Source organism: Macaca mulatta, chromosome 2 (genome assembly GCF_049350105.2).
Source record: "Macaca mulatta isolate MMU2019108-1 chromosome 2, T2T-MMU8v2.0, whole genome shotgun sequence".
Classification (NCBI taxonomy): domain Eukaryota; kingdom Metazoa; phylum Chordata; class Mammalia; order Primates; family Cercopithecidae; genus Macaca; species Macaca mulatta.
Window position 1 is genome coordinate 36,502,127 of NC_133407.1, and position 21,628 is coordinate 36,523,754.

Below are 21,628 nucleotides of genomic sequence, written 5' to 3' on the forward strand. Positions count from 1 at the left end.
GAGGGGAGTATTATTATCTTCATTTTATGGGGGCGGAAACCAAATCTTAGAGTTACTTACTCTAAGCAATTGGCCCATGCTAGTGAATGGAGGAGCCAGGTTCCAGAATAAGAAAACACTATCATTGTCTACAAAGTGTTTGTACGAAATGTGGTAAGAGAGGGATAATGTGCCACAGGGGTGGGCTGTGACTCTGATGCAGGAACCAGCCAAGCAGGGAGGAAGAGAATCAGCAAAGGCCCCACCATGCTCTCGACGGCTCAGGATGCAACGGAGGGGTCACCCCTGATTGTTTTCCCTCACTCTCCCCACAACTACTGCACCACCAAGAACCGACTGTTCTATCCCCCAAATGCATCTTAAACCAGTCCACCTTTCTCCACCTATCCTATGATTACATCATTCATCAAGGCCACCATCATTAATAAGATGGGCTCCCTGGACCATTGCAAGAGCCTCCCGACTGGTCCTTTGGCATCTTCTCCTGCCTCCTCCAATCCTCCTCCAATCCTCCCTTCCCACAGTAGTCAGAGGTTCCGCTTAGTACACAGATCACCTCTGTACCCTGCTTAAACCCTGTCAAAGGCTTCCCAGGAAATCTCAACTCCTTTCCATTTTGTCCAAGGCCTTCCCTCTATGATCTGGTCTTGTCTACCTTTTTAACCTCATCTCCTACAATAGCTGCTGGTTTCTCAACAAACAGGACAGAGCCTGGCATAAACAGTAATTATGTGCTGAAGAAATTAAGGCAAGAATCAATGAGTAAAGAAATAGAAAAGCTCCGTGGGGAAGCCGTGTTTGAAATGAGCATTATACCGGAGCAGGCTTTCTCAGACAGTGAGGGCTGGGAGGGGGGAGGCAGTGAAACAAGTTGTTCTCCATGGAGGCAGCAGGTGCAAAGGCACAGAGGGATTATGGGTGCAGCAGGGAAGCAGCCTGAGCAGGCCTGGGGGCAGGGCCACGTGAAACCAGGGTTCTCAAGGTTGAGTATGCATCGTAAGCCCCTGGAAAGTTTGCTGAGATGCAAATTGTTAGGACCCACCTCCAGAGATTCTGATAGGTCCATCTGAAACAGGGGCTGAAATGTGCATTTCTCACAAGTTCCCAGGTGATGCTGCTGCCGCTGGTCCAGGGCCCACACTGAGAACCACTGGTGCAAAGTACAGTTGGTCCTTCACATCCACGGGTTCCACATCCATGAATTCAACCAACTGTGGATCAAAATGTTTTTTAAAAAATAGATGACTGCATTTCTACTGAACATGTGGGCTTTTTTCTTGTCATTATTTTCTAAATAACACAGTAAATAACAACTATGTACATAGCATTTCCATTGTATTGGGTATCACAAGTAATCGTGAGATGATTTAAAGTATATGGAAGGATATGTGTGTAGGTTATATGCAAATACTACATCATTTTATATAAGGGACTTGAGCATCCATGGGGCACTGGAACCAAGCCCCCACAGATACCAAAGGACATCTGTACATATATATGGGTTTTCTATAAGCTGTAATTTTTGAGGGTGGGAATTATTACCTTAAAAGAAGGATATAAATCGCTATTTTAAGTCATTATTAGTCCTTTGATACTTAAATGTGAATGAGTTGCAAATTCTTTATCAACCAGAAGGAGAACTCCAGGCACCAGAGGTGAGAGACAGGAGTGATTAAGAACTAGGAAAGGGAGACCCTAGTCTGCCTGCTCCCCAGTGTGCCCCAGGGCCAGGCTGGAACAGAAAAGATTAGCTTTGCTAGTGGGAAATTCAATGAAAATGGCAGGGTGTGGTGGCTCACACCTGTAACCCCAGCACTCTGGGAGGCCGAGGTGGGTGGATCATTTGAGGTCAGGAGTTCGAGACCAGCCTCGCCAACATGGTGAAACCCTGTCTCTATTAAAAATACAAAAATTAGCCGGGCACAGTGGCACATGCCTGTAATCCCAGCTACTCAGGAGGCTGAGGCACGAGAATTGCTTGAACCTGGGAGGCGGAGCTTGCAGTGAGCAGATATTGCACCACTGCACTCAAGCCTGGGCAATAAAGCAAGAAGACACTGTCTCAAAAAAAAAAAAAAGAAAGAAAGAAAAAAGAAATTCAATGAAATGAAACAAAATAAGACAGTCACACTGGAGCAAAGGGAGAGCACAGTTACTTTCTTCCCATAGCTGGAACTTGGCTCCACCCCACGGGCTTCCCCTATCAAAGCCTTCAGCTCACCATGTATATATACATAAAGGAGTTTCTCAGGTTGAAGGCAGGACATCCCCCAATCCCTACCTGTGGGAAATCCTGAGAGGCTTAGGGATTCAAGTTTGAAAAACCACTCCTCGGCCGGGCGTGGTGGCTCAAGCCTGTAATCCCAGCACTTTGGGAGGCCGAGATGGGCGGATCATGAGGTCAGGAGATCGAGACCATCCTGGATAACCCAGTGAAACCCCGTCTCTACTAAAAAATACAAAAAAAAAATTAGCCGGGCGAGGTGGCGGGCGCCTGTAGTCCCAGCTACTTGGGAGGCTGAGGCAGGAGAATGGCGTGAACCCGGGAGGCGGAGCTTGCAGTGAGCTGAGATCCGGCCACTGTACTCCAGCCTGGGCGACAGAGCCAGACTCCGTCTCAACAAAAAAAAAAAAAAAAAAAAAAAAAAAGAAAAACCACTCCTCAAGGCTCCATGAACCCCTAAACTATATGCACAATGTTTATGTTGATGTGTCCATTTTGGGGGAGATGAAACTCTAGAGCCACACTGCCCAATACAGTAGCCACGGGCGGCCACCGTGCTGGACAGTGCAGACACTGGACAGTGCAGACACATTTCCACCATCACAGGAAGCTCTCTCGGCACTCATCTAGAGCTTTCACCAGCCCTCCAAAGGCATCCATGACCAGAAATTTTAAGAGCTGCTAGGCAAAGCCAGTGAAACTTCATCTAAGGAGCCAGACTCTGCCCTGGAGATATGAAAGCTCGTCTCTGTGACAGAGGCTGTGAACAAGTCTGCCTTCGAATAGTCTTTTTATGCCAAAAACCCCACTCTGAAAACTCTTAGAACATATCCAGATTTTATACCTTATTATTTATATCCCACCACCTTGACCATTGTCCCAAAGAGAGGGACACCTTAATTCCACAAATATTTGCTGTAAGAAAGGTTCTCTGAGGTCCCCCAGAGCCTCTGTGCCTAAGACAAGTCATGGTGGTGAGTGATCTTGATGCTGTCAGTGACTTTGTCTCCTTTGGTGTCTGTGATCGCTCCAGGTAGGCGAGGCAGTCTTGGAAAATGCCCGGCTCATGCTACAGACAGAAACTATCCAGGCGGGAGCAGATGACTTTAAAGAGAGGTAATGCCTTACAGCAGAGGGGACCGTCCCTCCACGTCCCTAGGCTCCTGGGCAGTGTGGATAATGCTGCTCTGGAGCCTGCATCATCCACCTTCTACCTCAGGGGAGGTTGGCAGGATAACAGCGCCATGATTATCCAGCTCACACCCCTCCTTGTAGACACAAACTAGGCCCCAAGGGCTCAAAGATTGTGCCCACTGTCAGTTGGTTTAGAGCAGGGTTCTCAAACTCTGCAATGCTCAGAATCAACCAGGGGCCATATAGAAAACACAGATTGCTGCGCCCCACCCTGTTGAGTTTCTGATTTAATGGGTCTGGAGAGGGGCCCCAAATTTATATTCCTAGCAAGTTCCCAGGGATGCTGATCCTGCTGGTCCTGGGACTCAAATACCTTGAGAACTACTAGTTTAGAGTAATGATTCTCAATCCTGGCTGCAGATCAGAATTACGTCAGTGTAGTGCACAAGCTATAGACTAATATCAGAAAAACGTATGTCAGATATAGAGATATATATATCAGATATATCAGATATAGATATAGATATCAGATATAGACTAATACCAGAAAAAAGTCAGTGCAGTGCACAAGCTATAGACTAATTAAATCAGAGTCCCCAGGGGTGGGATCCAGGCTTCAGCAGTTTTAGAGCTCACTAGGTGACTTAATGTGCATCCAGGCTTGAGAACCATGCTCCGCTACACCTCCCACTCAGTCCCTGAAGGCATCTGGATTGGCAGCCACTGTCCTGCAGATGGACACTTTTAACATGGGTGCTTTGGGTCCCCAGCCTGGTGCTTAACAGGTTGTCAGTAATGTTTGTTAAAGGAGCCTTGGTTGAAAAGGAGGACCATCAGGATAGCGATGAAGATGCCGGATCCCCTAACCTGGATCTGAACTCCTGAGTTTTCCCTGGAGCTCTGTGCTTCAACACTCCCATGAGGCTGGTAGCCCGTGAAGCCAGGTTATCAGAAGTTGGCTACAGTTGCCATCATTTTAATAAATCAATGTATGACAATTGCACTAACAGTGCCCTCAAATCTATTGAAACAGTGACTTGTACCATTCATTGTCTAACCATCACATAATTGGCCTGTTGGTAACATTTATAATCCTATTCTTTTCCTTTTGGGCTACCCAGTTATGCTGATTAAGTTCCTTTATCTGCAGATATGAAAATGAGCTGCCATTTCGAAAGGCGGCAGAAGAGGAAATTAACTCTCTGTATAAAGTCATTGATGAAGCTAATTTGACTAAAATGGACCTGGAGAGTCAAATAGAAAGTCTGAAAGAAGAACTTGGCTCTCTATCAAGAAACTATGAAGAGGTAGGAAGGGACTGGGGTTGCTGGGTTGGCCACAAGACCAGAAGTGCACATCTGTCTGCCTGTGCTTCAGAACAAGGCCACAGTAGCTCATCTCTGACCCTCCACATTGCGTGCCCAGGACTGCAGGGAACATGCCTGTAAAATACTTTCAGATCCTTCTAGTGCGTCAGATTACCCCAGCAGTCTCAGACTCAAATAGCTTCAGGAACCAGTGTGGTGCAGAAACAGGGGAAGGCAGCCGGTCTTGGCACTAGCAAATGAGGGAACTTGGGTTAAATTAGAGGGAGCAACCCCCCTCAATACATTCTATGTCAGGTTTTGTTTTTTGTTTTTTTTTTTAACACCGTATTATACAAACAAAATAACTCTGAAGGTAGATCCAAGCTGTGGTTGACATCTACTCATTAACAAAATTGGGTCAGATCACTGAATGACAGAACTGAAGAGGACCTCCAACAGTTATGGGGTCTAGTTCCCTGCAAGACTTCAGTGATTCCAAACCACCTCACACATATTATTGTCTGATCCGAGATTTAGGCTACGTCAAGTTGGAAGAGTCAAAACCCACTTAACAATGCTCACATTGGGAAGTTCTTTCTTGAGTCCAACTTAAGCTAACCAGCAACTGCAAGCCCATTTCTTCTTGTTCTTAGCTCAGTGATTTAAGACTACTCTCCAACAGTAACCCTTTAGAGATGCCAAAGTTATCTTTTAAGTCTCTTTCTGACTTTACGCCTAAATTCGCCTAAATTCGCTTTGCTGTTGTTGCTTACTTTGTTTTTGTTTATTTATTTTTATTTCTGCTTTGGGCCTGGGTTTGGGGAGACCAACCTAAGAAATGCATCCTTGGTGCTAGGCATGGTGGCTCAAGCCTATAATCCCAGCACTTTGAGAGGCCAAGGCAGGCAGATCACTTGAGCCCAGGAGTTCAAGATCAGCCTGGGCAACATGGTGAAACCCTGTATCCACTAAAAACAAAAATTAGCCGAGCGTGGTGGTGTGTGCCGTGCCTGTAGTCTCAGCTACTCAGGAGGCTCAGGTAGGAGGATTGTTTGAGCCCAAGAGGTGGAGGCTGCAATGAGCTGAGATCATGTCACTGTACTCCAACCTGGGTGACAGAGTGAGACCCTGTCAAAAGAAAGAGAGAGAGAGAGTAAGAAAGAGAAGAAAGAGAAAAAGAGGGAGGGAGGGAGGGAGGGAGGGAGAGAGAAAGAAAAAGAGAAAGAAAGAAAGAAAGAAAGAAAGAAAGAAAGAAAGAAAGAAAGAAAGAAAGAAAGAAAGAAGGAAAGAAGGAAAGAAGGAAAGAAAGAAAGAAAGAAAGAAAGAAAGAAAGAAAGAAAGAAAGAAAGAAAGAAAAGAAAGGAAAGAAAGAAAGAAAGAAAGAAAGAAAGAAAGAAAGAAAGAAAGAAAGAAAGAAAGAGAAAAGGGAGGGAGGAGGGAGGAAGGAAGGAAGGAAGGAAGGAAGGAAAGAAAAAGAAAGAAAGAAAGAGAAAGAGAGAAAAAGAAAGAAAGAGAAAGAAAGAGAAAGAAAGAAAGAAAGAAAGAAAGAAAGAAAGAAAGAAAGAAAGAAAGAAAGAAAGAAAGAAAGAAAGAAAGAAAGAAAGAAAGAAAAGAAAGAAAGAAAGAAAGAAAGAAAGAAAGAGAGAAATGCATCCTTGGGAAAAGAGAAATTACACTTATGCTGGGAAGAAGGTCAGGGACTTTCCCAGTCTCTGTGAAGCCTGTGTCTGGCAGTTGTGGAATGATGACAGAATTGCCCACAGAGCTGGTTTTCGCTGGCTAGAGTGCTATGCCATTTATCTCCCCCTGTAACTCACCTAAGATGTATCTTGTCGTTTTCAGGATGTGAAGGTGCTGCACAAACAGTTGGCAGGGTGTGAGCTGGAACACATGGATGTGCCCATTGGCACTGGTCTGGACGACATCCTTGAGATGATCAGAATTCAGTGGGAGAGAGATGTTGAAAAGAACCGGGTGGAGGCAGGAGCCCTGCTCCAAGCTAAGGTGAGACGCAAGACCAGCATCCTCCACTCTGCCCTGCGCAGAAGGAGGCCACGCTGAGCTGAAAACTGGTCAATGTGCAGAAGAAGAAATAACAATGGTTTAGTAACAAGTTCAACCACATTAGAAACAGGAGAAATGAAAATTAAAATAATAGCTTTTTGTTTACCTATCTAAAAGTAGAAAATGTTTAAAATGGTAATAATGCTGGCAAGCATGTGGAGAAGTAGTTTCTCTACTGTATTACTGAAAAGTACAAACTAGCGCACTGCCTTTGAATAAGAAATGTAGTAATATGTACCAGGAGGGGTGTTAAAATGCCCCTAGCTACCAACTGAATAATCTGAATACAATCCCAAAAGAATAATTGAGGCCGGGCGCGGTGCCTCACGCCTGTAATCCCAGCACTTTGGGAGGTCGAGGCAGGTGGATCACAAGGTCAGGAGATTGAGACTATCCTGGCTAACACGGTGAAACCCTGTCTCTACTAAAAATACAAAAAATTAGCCGGGCGTGGTGGCGGGCGCCTGTAGTCCCAGCTACTCGGGAGGCTGAGGCAGGGGAATGGCGTGAACCTGGGAGGCGGAAGTTGCAGTGAGCGAGATTGGGCCACTGCATTCCAGCCTGGGCAACAGAGTGAGACTCTGTCTCAAAAAAAAAAAAAAAAAAAAAAAAAAGGAATAATTGAAAAAACAAATCATCTATGTCCAAATATACTCACTGAAGCATTATAAGAGTGAAAAAACATACACATGTACTAATAGAAGAAAGTGTAAGCCACAACCTACCTGTGTGCCATAAAATATCAGGCAGTTATTAGAATTAATGTTTATGAAGCATTTATAAAATAGGAACATGCTCATAATATAAGGTACAATGAGGAGAAAATGAGAGTACAGAATAGTATATGCCAGAAGCCAAAAAATATTTTCTGTAAAGGACCAGACAGTAAATATTTCAGGCTTCATGGGTCAGATGGTCTCTGTTGCAGCTCCTCAGCTCTGCCACTGCAGTGTGAAAGCAGCTGTACCCAATAGGTAGCAAATGAGCATAACTATGTTCCAATAAAACTTTATTTACAAAAATAAGAGGTGAGATGGATTTGGCCTGTGGACTGCAGTTTGCCACTTCCTGGTATATACAATAGGGTAAAGCATTCAAACAAAGAAACTAGGCATTGAGAAAAAAATTTTAGAAAGAAAAGACTAAAATGGGATTAGCAGTATTTGCCTTTGAGTGATGGATCAGTCTGACACTTTGAGATGTTTTTTCTTTTTTGTTTTTGAGTATTTCTCAAGTTTTTGCTAAATAGTATACATTATATTCATGGAAGAAAAACAACTTTTATTAAACCTCATAAATAATACAGGAATTAACCAGAAAATAGGATGCATAGGATTTGTTCTTCCCTTCTCCGTCTCCCACCTGTTTCTGACTGTGTAATCTTGAGACAGAGGATGAAAGGTGAAGAGGAAGGAAAATGTGAAAAGGTAGAGAAAATAAGGTAGATGTCTGAGCGAAGGCAAAGGCTATGTCTGAGCTCTTGGTTACCATTTAGTAGTTCTTGATCCTGGCTATGCAGCTGAATTATTTCAGAGCATTTTCAAAACTTGCCATCCCAGACCAATTAAATCAGAAGGAGGAGAGGGACTTTGTGATTTTTAAAGCCCTCTGAATGATTCTAATATGCAGCCAGATTTGAGAACCATAAGAATTATAAAAAGCTATGAAAAGAAAAATGGGGCCGGGCGCGGTGGCTCAAGCCTGTAATCCCAGCACTTTGGGAGGCCGAGGCGGGCGGATCATGAGGTCAGGAGATCGAGACCATCCTGGCTAACGCAGTGAAACCCCGTCTCTACTAAAAAATACAAAAAACTAGCCGGGCGAGGTGGCGGGCGCCTGTAGTCCCAGCTACTCGGGAGGCTGAGGCAGGAGAATGGCGCAAACCCGGGAGGCGGAGCTTGCAGTGAGCTGAGATCCGGCCACTGCACTCCAGCCTGAGCGACAGCGCGAGACTCCGTCTCAAAAAAAAACAAACAAAAAAAAAAAGAAAAATGGGAGAGCCTTTTCTGTGCTTCCTCCCACCATACTCCCTCTATCCCCCAAGTATCAACAGGAACCTTTCCAGCAGGGTCTTCATCAATTCTGGAACCCCCAAATGTTCTCCAGCCTGGAAAACATCCTTTCACTCACCCATTTCTCCAACTCCTACCCCGTCTCAGTAGCTTCCTTTCTTTCTAACCACCAATCCTTGAGCCAGGTCACTACAAACACTTTTTAGGGCAAATAGTGCCTAGTTATTCAAAAAATGACTTCCCCTCACCCCACCCAACCTGATGAGAAGTGGAGCAACACAGAGGTAAAGTGAAGCCATAGATTTGACTTGGGTCCATTGCCTTTTTTAACAGACTCATGACTGATAACAGATCATTAATGGTCCTAGAGACCATCTGATCCCAGTCCCTAATTTTAGGGGTGAGGAAACTGCGACCCAGAGAGTGCAGGTGACTTCCCGAGATCACACGGCTGGTTGAGAGCTCCATAGTTCAGCTCTCCTGTTCTTGGTCCAGGGACCTTATCTCTGCATTGGGCTGCATCGTTTCTCCCCTGGCTCTGCTCCCAAAGCTAAACCTCAGAGGCCTAGCAGTTTGCAAACTTTGCTTCTGTGCCAGTCCTCCTGGGATGTGCACCACACTGTGGTGACTGTTTCTTTGGGAAAGGACAGACCATTATAATTATCAGAAATAAATCCTTCATAGTTTAAAAAAGAAAAAAAAAAAAAGGTCATTATTATCTCCTCCTCACCCCTTGGAGAATCATCACTAGCCCAACAGTAACTCAAACATTAATTCCGAACAGATTCATTAGTGTTTTTTTTAATAGAGTAATCTGAAAGCTACGTCTCAGAGAAAACAGACAGTATTTGTTTTAGCTTGGCCAATGCTGCCTGGGCCTCTTACAGAGAGGCAGAGCTCAGAAAATATTTGCAGAATGAGTGAATTCCTCTGATCATCAACAGAGATCTGAACTGACAGCCAGAATTCCTCCAATAAATAGTTTTGTCAGTTGCAGTTGTGCCCTCGGGGGCTGACATTTGCCCATCGTGAGCATCTCTTGTCGGTTTCTTGGCGGCAAAGCATAAATGTGAAATGGCTTAACACACACAGCTTTCAAAAGCTTTTGTAAAGAAAATGCAAGCATGCATTTCATTAGACTAGAGAGGCTGAAAATTAATTAACATGATTAATTTATATCTTAGTTTAGGTTCCTTCAGAAGCAGATCCCGAAACAAATATTGGAGTTAAGGTAGTTTACTTGGAAATTGGAGAGTTAAAAACCAACAAGATACCAGTAGAGGAGAAGCAAAGAAGGGAACCAACAAAGAATGCATAATCAAACCAGTTACCACTGTGGGACACTGATGTATAAACCAAGAAGAATTGTGAGAAATGGTATAGAATACGGGAGAGGGGAAAGGCGAGGGAGCTGAGATGTTAATACCATCTCCCAACAGTCTTCTGCCATCTGCTATCAGAGTGGACTTCCAAAGGCTTCAGAGAAACTCTCAGGGAAAAAGACGCAAAATCTGGCAGGGAGAACAGGAGAGCACTAAACTGTGAAAGCCTAAGGGATAAAGGCGGAACCATCAGCATCTGCTAGAACTTATCTGCCAATTCTGTTTATTTTTTCAGTCATTAAAAGCTTAATAAAATAGAGACATAAAAAAACTTATTAAGGGGTTCTTGCTAAGGTCAGTGCAGTAATCATATTCTTTCCAGCCATGGTGTTATGAATGTCAGGAACCTCATGGTCCAGTTTTTGGAGCTTCTGAAGTTGTATGATTTAGTGATGACAGAATCAGATTGGTCCAGAGAATTTCTGGAAGGTCTCAAAGTCTGGCTCTTCTTTGTCTATTTGCTGTGGTTACCTAATGCAAGGTATTCAGGGATGCTTCAGGAACCTCAGACAACATGCCATACCACACTCCAGACCTCCTAATTAGTCATGTAAAATAAAACAACTTTTTTTTTAAGTTGGGCACTGTGGCATGTGCCTGTAGTCCTAGCTATTCTAGAGGCTGAGGCAGGAGGATTGCTTGAGGCCAAGAGTTCAAAGGAGAAGTACACTATGATCATTCCTATGAATAGCCACTGTACTTCAGCCTGGGCAACATGGTGAGACCCCATCTCTTTTTTAAAAAAATCCTTTTTGTCCCCTATACTCTCACAAAATGCTTCTGACACCAAATATGTAGGTTTGTTCCACACCAAGCAGCCCTCCAAACACCAACTGGGTGTCCTATAATTCAATTCAATCCTGACACTACCTGCCTGGAGTTAGCATCCGATCCCACAGGGTAAGGGCTCAGTCCCATAAGATGGCCCTCACTTCAGATGACAAGTCTGGCCTTCCCATACTACTGATGAACTGCTATAAATTAGGGGTTCCCACGACCTCCTCTGCAGAGGGATAAGTAGATAGTTTGTTAGAACAGTGCCCAGAACTCAGGGAAACACTTTACATATTTTTGCCAGCTTATTATAAAGGAACAGTCAAATGGAAGAGATGCTTAAGGCAATGTATGTGAGAAGGGGCACAGAGCCCCCAATTCCAGTTTTATGACTCTATTATAATAACACTTGGCTTAAAATGCAAGCATGTCATACAGCTATACAAAAATATTTTTTCTTTTATCCTTATTCTATAAGCTTGTTTTCTATTTTTAAGAGGGTTTTTTTTAACCTTTTAAACATTATTTTGTTCAAAACTGAGACACATACATACACATTAGCCTAGACCTACACAGGGTCAGGATCGTCAATATCACTATCTTCCACCTCCACATCTTGTCCCACTGAAAGGTCTTCAGGGGCAGTAACACGCATGGAGCTGTCATCTTCTGTAACAACAATGCCTTCTTCTGGAATTCCTCCTGAAGGACCTGCCTGAGGCTGTTTTACAGTTAACTACTTTAATTTTTTAATAAGTAGGAGTATACTAATGATTAAAAGTATAGATATAGTCAATACATAAACCAATAACATTTACTATTATTGCCAAGTGCGATGCACTGCACATAATTGTATGTGCTAGACTTTTATATGACTGGCAGTGCAATAGGTTTGTTTACACTGCATCACCACAAGGTCTCACAAAGCTGCAGTCAAGGTACCCACCAGGGCTGCGTTCTCATCTTCAGAGTTTATTTGGGTTCTTGGCACGATTCAATCCCTTGCAGATGTCAGATTGAGGTCCTCAACTCCTAGAGGCCAGTCCTCCTCAGAGGCCATTTACAACGTGGCTGTTTGCTCCTTCAGGGCCAAAAGAAAAGCATTACCATGTTAAGCCTTTAATCTGATTAAGTCTGGCCCACTCAGATACTCCTCTTTTGATTAGCTCAAATTTAACTGATTTGGAACCATAATTACGTGTCAAAATCCCTTCATCCTTGTCATCTAACATAATTTAATCATTGGGTATAACAGCAGAGAGCAGAGGTCGTGGAGGCCATCTTAGAATTCTGCCTGCCGCACCGGGCCCCTGAGGGTTGAGCAGAGAACTAAAACTGTGCCCCTCCCCAAACCTCCGCCATCTCACCTCCTCTGCCAGGCAAACAGCTCTGCCCTCAGTCCACCTCCTCTGGGGGAACACAGGTCCCATCTTTCTTGTCCAATTTCTCAGCCGGGGCACTGAGACGTCTTTGTTCCCATACCCTAAGCCTGATCTGAAGTCTGCCTCCTGCAATGCAAGCTCTGCTTTGCCTTCTTAGCCTTCTTCCCGAGATGCTCCTTCCATTCCATTTCTATTTGCCCAAAGCTGACTCCACACGCTCATTCCCAGAGGCCTCCTTTCTCCATCCCTTGCCTGCTGCCACTGGATGATGTATACCATATCCAAAGGCTTAATCAATCACCAGCACAAGCTGATGGTTGCCCGGATGTGAGAGAACTCAGTCTGTCTTAACAGTCCCCAGGGCCAGGAACAAATGGATTGCACCCATGCTATCTTCTCTGACAGTAGGTCTGCACTTGCCGCAGGTCAGTCTGAGGCGTCCGCGGTCAGGAACTTTATCTGAGCTGTAACCATCATGCCTTCAACAGTCAGGATGACAGATTGTGCAAACTATTAAGAATGAAGAGAAGTGAATAGATTGAAATGAATTGTGAGGTTTCTGGTTGTTGATAGTCTTAGGGCCAAAAGAAACATTCAAGATCGTCTAACGCAGAGCCATCTAACTGAAATAGCGCCATGATGGGCATATTCTATGATCCACGCAGCAATCCGGTATGGTAGCTACTGGCCACAAGGGGTTATACAGGAGCAGTGGCTCATGCCTATATTCCCAGCACTTTGGGAGGTCAAGGGGGGCAGATCGCTTGGGCCTAGGAGTTCAAGATCAGCCTAAACAACATGACAAAACGCTGTCTTCACAAAAATACAAAAATTAGCCAGGTATGGTGACATGTGCCTGTAGTCCCACGGGAACTACTTGGGAAGCTGACATGGGAGGATCACCTGAGCCTAGGAGGTCGAGGTTACAATGAGCTATGATTGCACCACTGCACTCCAGTCTGGACAACAGAGTGAGACTCTGTCTCAAAAATAAATAAATAAATAAGGCTGAGGAACTAACTTTTAATTCTATTTCATTTTTATTTAAGCAGCCACAGATGACTAGTGACTACTCTATGACACGGCATAGGTCTAGATTTACCCACGAGGAGACTGGAAAGCTTGAATAGCATGTCTCCATGTCATCTACACCTACAAACAATAATTTTCCCTGTAAACAGACATTTTATACAGGCTACTCTGTCTAGACCTTTTCTATTCTTGCTTTTGCCAACAAGAGTCAATATTTTCTAAGATATACGAAGCTGGATTAAAACAGGCACTGCCACTCTGACTCTAGACTATAAGATGACCTGTTGTGATATTGCCATGTTAACCACCTGGGGAAGTTCCTTTCCAGGGGAACAGCAAAAGCAGGATGCCTGACAGCATCTGTGATCCAGAGGCTCCTGGGTGCTGAGCTGGCTGGACTCCCTGAGGGCTCTTCAGTGAAATAAGCCATGGCTGTAGCCCAGTGTGCTGGAGGCAAACACTGAACGGGGATCCCCAAGCATCTTTATATCTCTGTATCTCACAGAGAGCTTCACAAAAGGGTCCCTGTTTGCTTTTATGTCTTTTTAAAGTTACTTTTATTTCAACATGTATAATAGATAATATACTCACTTAGTTCAAAATTCAAAACATACAAAATGATATACAATGAAAAGTTCTACCCAACCCATGTGCTAGCCACCATTTTTTTCTATGGGAGTCAATCAATGTTATCCTCTTCTTGTATATCGTTTCAGAAACATTTTACCCGTATACAAAGAAATATGTACCTATTCTTTCCTCTTTTTACACAAGTAGTATTCAGAACATACTGCTTTATGACTGTATGATATCATACCACAGGGGGCAGCAAACTCTGGCCCACAAGTCAAATCTGACCCATTGCCTCTGTTTACAAATAAAGTTTTATTGGAACATGACCATCACATTCATTTACATATGGTCTATGGCTGCATTTGCACTACACAAGCGGGGTTCAATAGTTGCAACAGAGACCATATGGCCTGCTGAGCCTAAAACATTTACTATCTAGCTAGTCACAGAAAAAGTTGTAACCTCTGTTCTAGCTAACAGATGCCTCAGAATTTGTTTAGCCTGTTCCCTGCTGCTGGGCATTGAGGGTGGCTTCCAATCTTTTGCTATTAGAAGAAATTAGTCACTAACATGGTATACCTCTCATTTCCAAACATAGAAATGTATCTGTATCTGTTAAATGAACTTATAGACATGGAATTGCTGGCCCCAAAAGTGTGTGCATTGGTAGTTTTGATAAATACTGCCAATTACTCTCTACAAAGATTATAACAATTTACATTTCTATCAGAAATATTTGACAGTGTCCATTTCCCCATATCTTCACCAATACTTTGTGATCTTTGCTAATACTACGGGTTAAAATGCATTTCTTACAAATTGCTTTTGTGTGTACTAGCAGATCATATCTTTTGCCCATTTTGGTTACTGTAGTTGTATGCTATAGTTGCATATACCAGTTGGTGCGGCTGCAAAGAGAATGGGGAGAATCAAGAATCAGAGTAGATTTTAAAAGGAAAAACCAAAAGACTGTCTCGTTGAGGTAGGTACTGCCTACTCTGCCTATTCTTTTCTCTAGTTAAGACAACACACAGGCTGGGTGTGGTGACTCACTCCTGTAATCCCAGCACTTTGGGAAGCCAAGGCAGGCAGATCACTTAAGGTCAGGAGTTCAAGACCAGCCTGGCCAACATGGTGAAACTGCGTCTCCACTAAAAATACAAAAAATTAACCGGGTGTGGTGGGGCACACATGTAATCCCAGCCACTGGGGAGGCTGAGGCATGAGAATCACTTGAACCCGGGAGGTGGAGGATTGCAGTGAGCTGAGAACACTCCACTGCACTCCAGCCTGGGTGACAGAGTGAGACTCTGTCTCAAAACAACAAACAAAAAAACACAGACATTGTAGAGGGTTCTCTCAGGCCCTTATCTTCTTATAGAGTGTGTTTAAACTCACAACAGGTTGACTACCAGTGTCTGGGTACCTACATAGGGGATCACCCAACATTGCAACCTCTTTCTTACATCTTCTACCAAGGAATCTCTACTCACTCATTCATTCAAAATCCATTTGTCAAGGACAAACCAGGTACAAGGCCCTGACTTGATGCTATGGTTCCTGAAGTCCCTGACTTCTAAGAACGCTCATCCCAGGCTACCAGATTGTGCTGATCTCAAAGTATATCTTAGATATTTTTAAATAGATCTTTCCCATAAAAAGTGTAAGGACTGGCCAGGCACAGTGGCTTATGCCTGTAATCCTGCTGCTTTGGAAGGCTGAGGCAGGAGGATCCCTTGAGGTCAGGAGCTTGAGACCAGCCTGGGCAGCACATCAACACGCCATCTGTAAAAAAAAAAAAATTCTCAATTGGTCAGGTGTGAAAGCATGCAACTATAGTCCTAGCTACTCAGGAGGCTGAGGCAGGAGAATTGCTTGAACTCAGGAGGTCAAGGCTGCAGTGAGCTATGATCTTATCACTGCACTCCAACCTGGGCAACAGAGTGAGACCCTGTCTCAAAATAAAATAATAGAAAAATCTATTTTTCTCTTTAGAATTAGACTCATTGCTGAGCCTTTTCGGCTGATTTTATCAAGAGGATGAGTTTACTTATTACCAAGGAGGCAGCAAGGTCACAAAGCCATTTGCTCCTCTGTGTTTTGTTTGGCAGCTTCAACAGAGGCTGGGAATTGGTCCTACACTCAAACAGCAGCTTCAATAGCTGGGCAGTTCTTGTATAAACTCACGGAGAAACTTGTTGCAGCCTAGCCGGGCCAGCTTCTCTGCCAGTGTTGAAGTTTCATTGAGTGAGGCGTGCACTTCTTTTTAATCCCTGCTGAGGAGAGCCCATGTCGCTAGTGTAGACTGGATGGCATCCAGCCTTCTCCCAAATAAATCCTACATCTGGCTGAGGAAGTTCGGGAGTGTGTGCTGCCTGTCAAAAGCTAGCCTTAGCTAAATAACAAATGACACCACATAACTGTAAAATGACTTACAACTGTTATAATAACGATAGCTGATCCTCTTAATGAAAAGGAGATTTGATCTCTTTCTATTCCTGGTAGATCCTTCTCTTCTTCCCTAGTTCCTAGCATGTGCCTGGCCTATATTGTAGACCTTCAATAAATATTATTGAGCACGTTCTAGGTGTAAAAAGCTATGTTAGGTCCCCAAAAGGGGCAGAGGGGTGTGTAAGAAGTTGTTCCTGTAAACAAGGAACCCACAGTCCAGTGTGGATGTTGGCTGGTGTACCTGTGGGAGGCAAGAAATGGGTAAAAAGGCTACTCTTCTACAAGGCAGGATGAAATTTTCCAGAAAAGCAGAGCCAGCCAAGCTTTTATGGAGCACCTACCAAGGGTTCTAAGCACCTGACAAGTATGTTCTCATTTAATCTTCCCAACATGAGAGAGGTATTGTGATTTTAGCATTTTATAGAGGAGGAAACTGAAGCACAGAGAGGTTAGGTAATTTGCCCAAAATTACACACTTAGAAAGTGGCAACACCGGGATTCAAATTACACATCTGACTCCAGAATCCACACTCTTAACTGCCAGTTTGAACTGGACAGACCACATGAATGGGGGGACCTTAATTTGGTTTTTTAAAAAGATTTTTTTGCAGAAACAGGGTTTCACTATGTTGCCCAGGCTGGTCTTGAACTACCGGCCTCAATCGATCCTTCTGCTTTGGCCTCCCAAAGTGCTGGGATTACAGATGTGAGCCACCATGCCCAGCTGATTTCTTTTTCAAGAATAAATAAGTGACATCTTGTGGAATGTGAGGTTGGAGAGGCCTTTGTCCTGAGGGGATAAAAGTTATGCCAGACTTCTGTTGGGAGCTTTTCAAACCAAGGGTCTGTGCCCTCCTTGCGGGATTATTCTATGAAACAAGATAGGGAACCTCTGTATTCCCACGGGACCATTGTTGACCTTTCTCCATGAACAGCACGATGAGATTAGCATGATCTCATGAAATCTGAAAAGTGCTTAAGAGCCAAGGCAGGTAGCTGCATTCTGCAGTAGAACAAGGCTCATATAAAGCAATTGATTACCAGTTGCAAAAACCAGAGTGCTGGAGTGACTTGCTCAAACCTGCACAGCAACTGCTCAGTGAAAGGCAGAAGACACACGAGGCAGACAGCTCATTTGGATCCATGATCTGCTGAGAATGCACTTGCAATTTCAAAGACCAGGAAGTATCATCATCCTCTCCCCTCACTCTCTCTCCTAAACACTCACCTTCCCCTCACATTGCAAAGTAGCCTTTCTCTCAGTTCTGGGTCATTGCCAAGGGCGTGTTTAGGAATGGCCATCCTAATCAGCAAAGTGGGTCAGGCTTGGACTTGAAGGTGGTCCTTTTCCTCTTTCCCAGTCCTCATTTCTATCTTCAAGAGTCAGACCCTCAAATAGTTAATTATTACTTACTCAGAACACATTGCTTTTCTCTTCTTACATCCTTCATGTGCAAAAACATGCTAATTTAATTTGAAATTTTTGAAATTTGAAAATCTTTATTATGTTTCAAAATGTGGACATGCTGTCCTGCCCCAGAAGTAATTGCACTCCCACGCAGCTGGAGTGCAAACATGGGCAGCTCAGGTCCTGTGCAGTTTCAAAGCCTGGGGATCAACATATCTGAATTTCATCACACCCCCTAACAACTACACTGGGCAACAAAACACAGCCCCACCTTCCTATCCTCAGGGGCTGGATGACACACCTACTATTTGGTCTATGAGAAGAAATCTGGAGGCACAGGGTTGAAATGGAAACAGAAATAGAATTATAATAACCAGAAAGCACAAATCTAAAAAGCCATTGGATGAAAATGTGTAATACTTTTAGGTGAATTACTTTTAGTAGTGGTTACTCGAGGTGTGTTAAAGCAATTAAGTGGGAAGTATCTCTTGCAGTGAGATGATTTGAGAAGGAACACAGTGACATTAAAACTTGTAGTGATCAAATTACATTCTTTTGCCCTTTCAGTCTTAAACTAGAAGAAAGCCTTTGTTAGGTGCTGGAAGGTCTTTAACACCTCTGTTGTACTTATTTATCTCCCCTTTCCACAAAGAGAAAACAGGACTCAGGACTTAGCAGCTTGGCAATCAATAGTAGCTGGAATTTAATAACAGTGGTTTGTTATAATTTTGTTAATTTTTTAGTTATCCTCTACGCACTGCAAGGGATACTGTTTCATTGGTTTCTGTAGAGATCTAGAATTTTGCTTCCATGGACCAGGCATCACCTGGGAGTGCAGATTTCTGAGCCGTACTCAGGATCCCCTGCATCACAGCCCACATTTTCACAAGATCCTCAGGTGATGCTGATGCTCATTTAAACTACAGTTTCCATTTTAAACTAACCTACATTTTGCAGATAACTAACCTACCATTTCCATTTTAAACACATTTATTTGTAAAGAAAGAGTGAATTGGTTTAAATAAAAATAGCATGAATGAGTATTAAGATAGTGTGAAAAACCATGTCGGTCGGTGGTCCAAGAACATTTGAGAAACACTTAAATACAGTATTTTTGCTAATGAAACTAAGACATAGTGTTTCAGCCAAGAGATCAGTAAGTATCACGGAAGCCATTCACTGGATTGAGAGGGGACAAATCATGTGAGGGACTGTGGCTATAGCCTTGGCCAGCAGCTTTACACCAGACCTGCCCACCAAGGCTTTGAAAGTTGCCTCCATTCCTTCCCTGGCTCTTCCCCATGGAGTGATGGTAAATGTTTCACAGCTGCTTTCTGGGTCAAATATATGTATATGTATATATGTGCCAATCAAATTCACAGTACTACTTAAGGGTAATGTAACAATTTCCGTTGATTTTTTTATATATAATTTTAGAGGTAACACAAATTTTAAGACAAAATACTTTGCTATTTCAATTACACCTATAACTTCAGCATGACTTGCTATTTCTTGGAAAATTCACCAACCATTTTTTTATAATTCTATCATCAACAATAGTATCACAAAATTAGACTACAAAAAATGCTTGATTACTAATTTCCGATTAAGCAAAAAGTCACTCACTTATTTGTTACCGGTGGCAAATCTGTAGGGGGTCTGCAGCAACCTCAATTCTTGCCTCCTCAGAAGAAAGAATTCGACTGAGGGGCATAAAGCAGAAGAGACTGAGGCAAGTTTTAGAACAGGTGTGAAAGTTTATTTAAAAACTCTAGAGCAGAGACTGGGCACGGTGGCTCACACCTGTAATCCCAGCACTTTGGGAAGCTGAAGCCGGAGGATCACCTGAGTTAAGGAGTTCGAGACCAGCCTGGCCAACATGGAGAAACCCTTTCTCTACTAAAAATACAAAAATCAGCCAGGTGCGGTGGCAGGCGCCTGTAATCTCAGCTACTCAGAAGGCTGAGGCAGGAGAATTGCTTAAACCTGGGAGGCAGAGGTTGCAGTGAGCTGAGATAACGCCATCCCACTCCAGCCTGGGGGACAAGAGCAAGACTTCGTCTCAAAACAAAACAAAACAAAAAACTCTAGAGCAGAAACCAAAGGAAGGAAATACACTTGGAAGAGGGCCCAGCAGGCAACTTGAAAGACAAGTGTGCGGTTTGACCTTTTGACTTGGGGATTTAAACGTTGGCATGCTTCTGGGATCTTGTGTCCCTTCTCCCCTGATTCCACCCTTGGGGCGGGGTGTCCGCATGTGCGATGGCCTGCTAGCACTTTGGAGGGGAGCATGCGCAGTGTGTTTACTGGAGTTGTACACATGCTCATTTGAGGCATTCTTCTCTTACCAGCTGAATGCCCCTAGGAGGTCATATACCAGTTTAACTCTGCCATTTTGCCTCTTAGTGTGCATGCTTGAGCTCACTTGCCTAGCTCCTGAGATCTTATCAGGAAGTTGCTGATCACCAGTTTCAGGTTTTTTTCTATCTTTAGGGAGACTGCTTTTCCCTGCCAGCTGTGACAAGTTACTATTTTAGAGAGACAGTTAACAACCACCTGACCATCACCTGATGGTCGCCTGACATTCTTAGTTGGTTGCGGGGGTGCCTCTCCTGCCCTGTTCATGTCTGACTGGCTACCTATTAGCCACCTATGTTACAGTTACCAGTAATAATATAATTTTTCTTTCCCCCGAGACGGAGTCTCGCTCTGTCGCCCAGGCTGGAGTGCAGTGGCCCGATCTCGGCTCACCGCAACCTCCGCCTCCCAGGTTCACGCCATTCTCTTGCCTCAGCCTCCCGAGTAGCTGGGACCACAGGCGCCTGCCACCACGCCCGGCTAATTTTTTGTATTTTTAGTAGAGACGGGGTTTCACCGGGTTAGCCAGGATGGTCTCGATCTCCTGACCTCGTGATCCGCCCGCCTCAGCCTCCCAAAGTGCTAGGATTACAGGCGTGAGCCACCGCGCCTGGCCAGTAGCAATATAATTTAATTTCTAATGATGGCTGTGTTTAGCCGTCAGCTTACAACATGCCTGGAAATTTAAAAATCAGCTCCTGTGAGCTGTTAGGAGCCAGTTCTAGTTCACTACTGCTCCCCGCCACACTCTGTAGCTACATTACCTGACTCCATTTGCCTTCCAGGATGCCCCAGCTCCTGCCTCCCACCCACCTACACAGCCCATGTGACCAGGACCCCAACCCCAAACAGGGGAGAAAAACTGGGGTACTGATCTTAAGAATGTGGAAGATAAGGAGTATACTTCAGAATGATCCACCTGAGTTTGGGGGAAGATACCTCCAATTTTAGGGATCTTAAATTGGTAGATTGGTGGAGATGACAGCATTAAATACTGGTTGGGAGCACATTTCTGGGTCTGCTGCTGGGCTTGAATCCTGTTTCTGTCTCTCATTGGCCATATAATCTTCAGCAAACAACTCAATCTCCCTGTGCCTCAGTTTCCTATGAGGATAATAATGACATCTGCTTCATAGGGTTGTAAACATTAAATTAGATAATCGATTAAAACTTTTAACATGGTGCTTGGCACAGAGTAAGTGCCTAATACATATTCGTTATTAGTAGTCGTATTTATTACTATTTAACTGTTACTAAATACTTAACTCTTCATAGTAGCATTTAACTATTACCATTTTGTTATTTAACTATTAAATAATAAAAGTCGTTTGTTGGCTACTATTACTTTTTACATTTGGAAAATATATACAGCCAGTGTTTTCATGCTTTTAGGGTTCTAAAGGCTTCAGCATGCTTAATCTGCTGGAAGCCTCATAGTGACCACAGGACAGAGTCATTATATGATTATGAGTATGATTCTCCATTCATTGTGGTCTGTGTTCCGTGGGCAAAACTGAGACTCTGAGA

General features: G+C 43.7%; 1 protein-coding gene and 1 long non-coding RNA gene across 5 annotated transcripts in view; one reads left to right on the forward strand and one right to left on the reverse strand.

The window, feature by feature from the left end:
- Nucleotides 1–21,628, forward strand: part of BFSP2 (beaded filament structural protein 2) — a 69,196-nt gene that overhangs the window by 34,946 nt on the left and 12,622 nt on the right. The window contains exons 2-4 of the mRNA XM_015132129.3: nucleotides 3,258–3,340; nucleotides 4,509–4,665; nucleotides 6,508–6,669. Coding sequence (XP_014987615.1) covers nucleotides 3,258–3,340; nucleotides 4,509–4,665; nucleotides 6,508–6,669 — 402 coding nt within the window. The remainder of the gene's footprint in view (nucleotides 1–3,257; nucleotides 3,341–4,508; nucleotides 4,666–6,507; nucleotides 6,670–21,628) is intronic.
- The window catches only part of LOC106997114 (uncharacterized), a 49,063-nt gene that overhangs the window by 11,792 nt on the left and 15,643 nt on the right, over nucleotides 1–21,628 (reverse strand). Inside the window, exons 3-7 of one of the 4 annotated variants that reach the window (XR_013413560.1) lie at nucleotides 15,378–15,669; nucleotides 12,265–12,789; nucleotides 11,844–11,978; nucleotides 4,801–4,915; nucleotides 1,043–1,211 (exon numbers count right to left, since the gene is read on the reverse strand). This is a non-coding gene — a long non-coding RNA (uncharacterized LOC106997114). Of the gene's footprint in view, nucleotides 1–1,042; nucleotides 1,212–4,800; nucleotides 4,916–6,482; nucleotides 6,735–11,843; nucleotides 11,979–12,264; nucleotides 12,790–15,377; nucleotides 15,670–21,628 lie in introns of all 4 variants that reach the window. The other 3 variants (XR_013413559.1, XR_013413558.1, XR_013413557.1) reach the window with 3 other exon arrangements.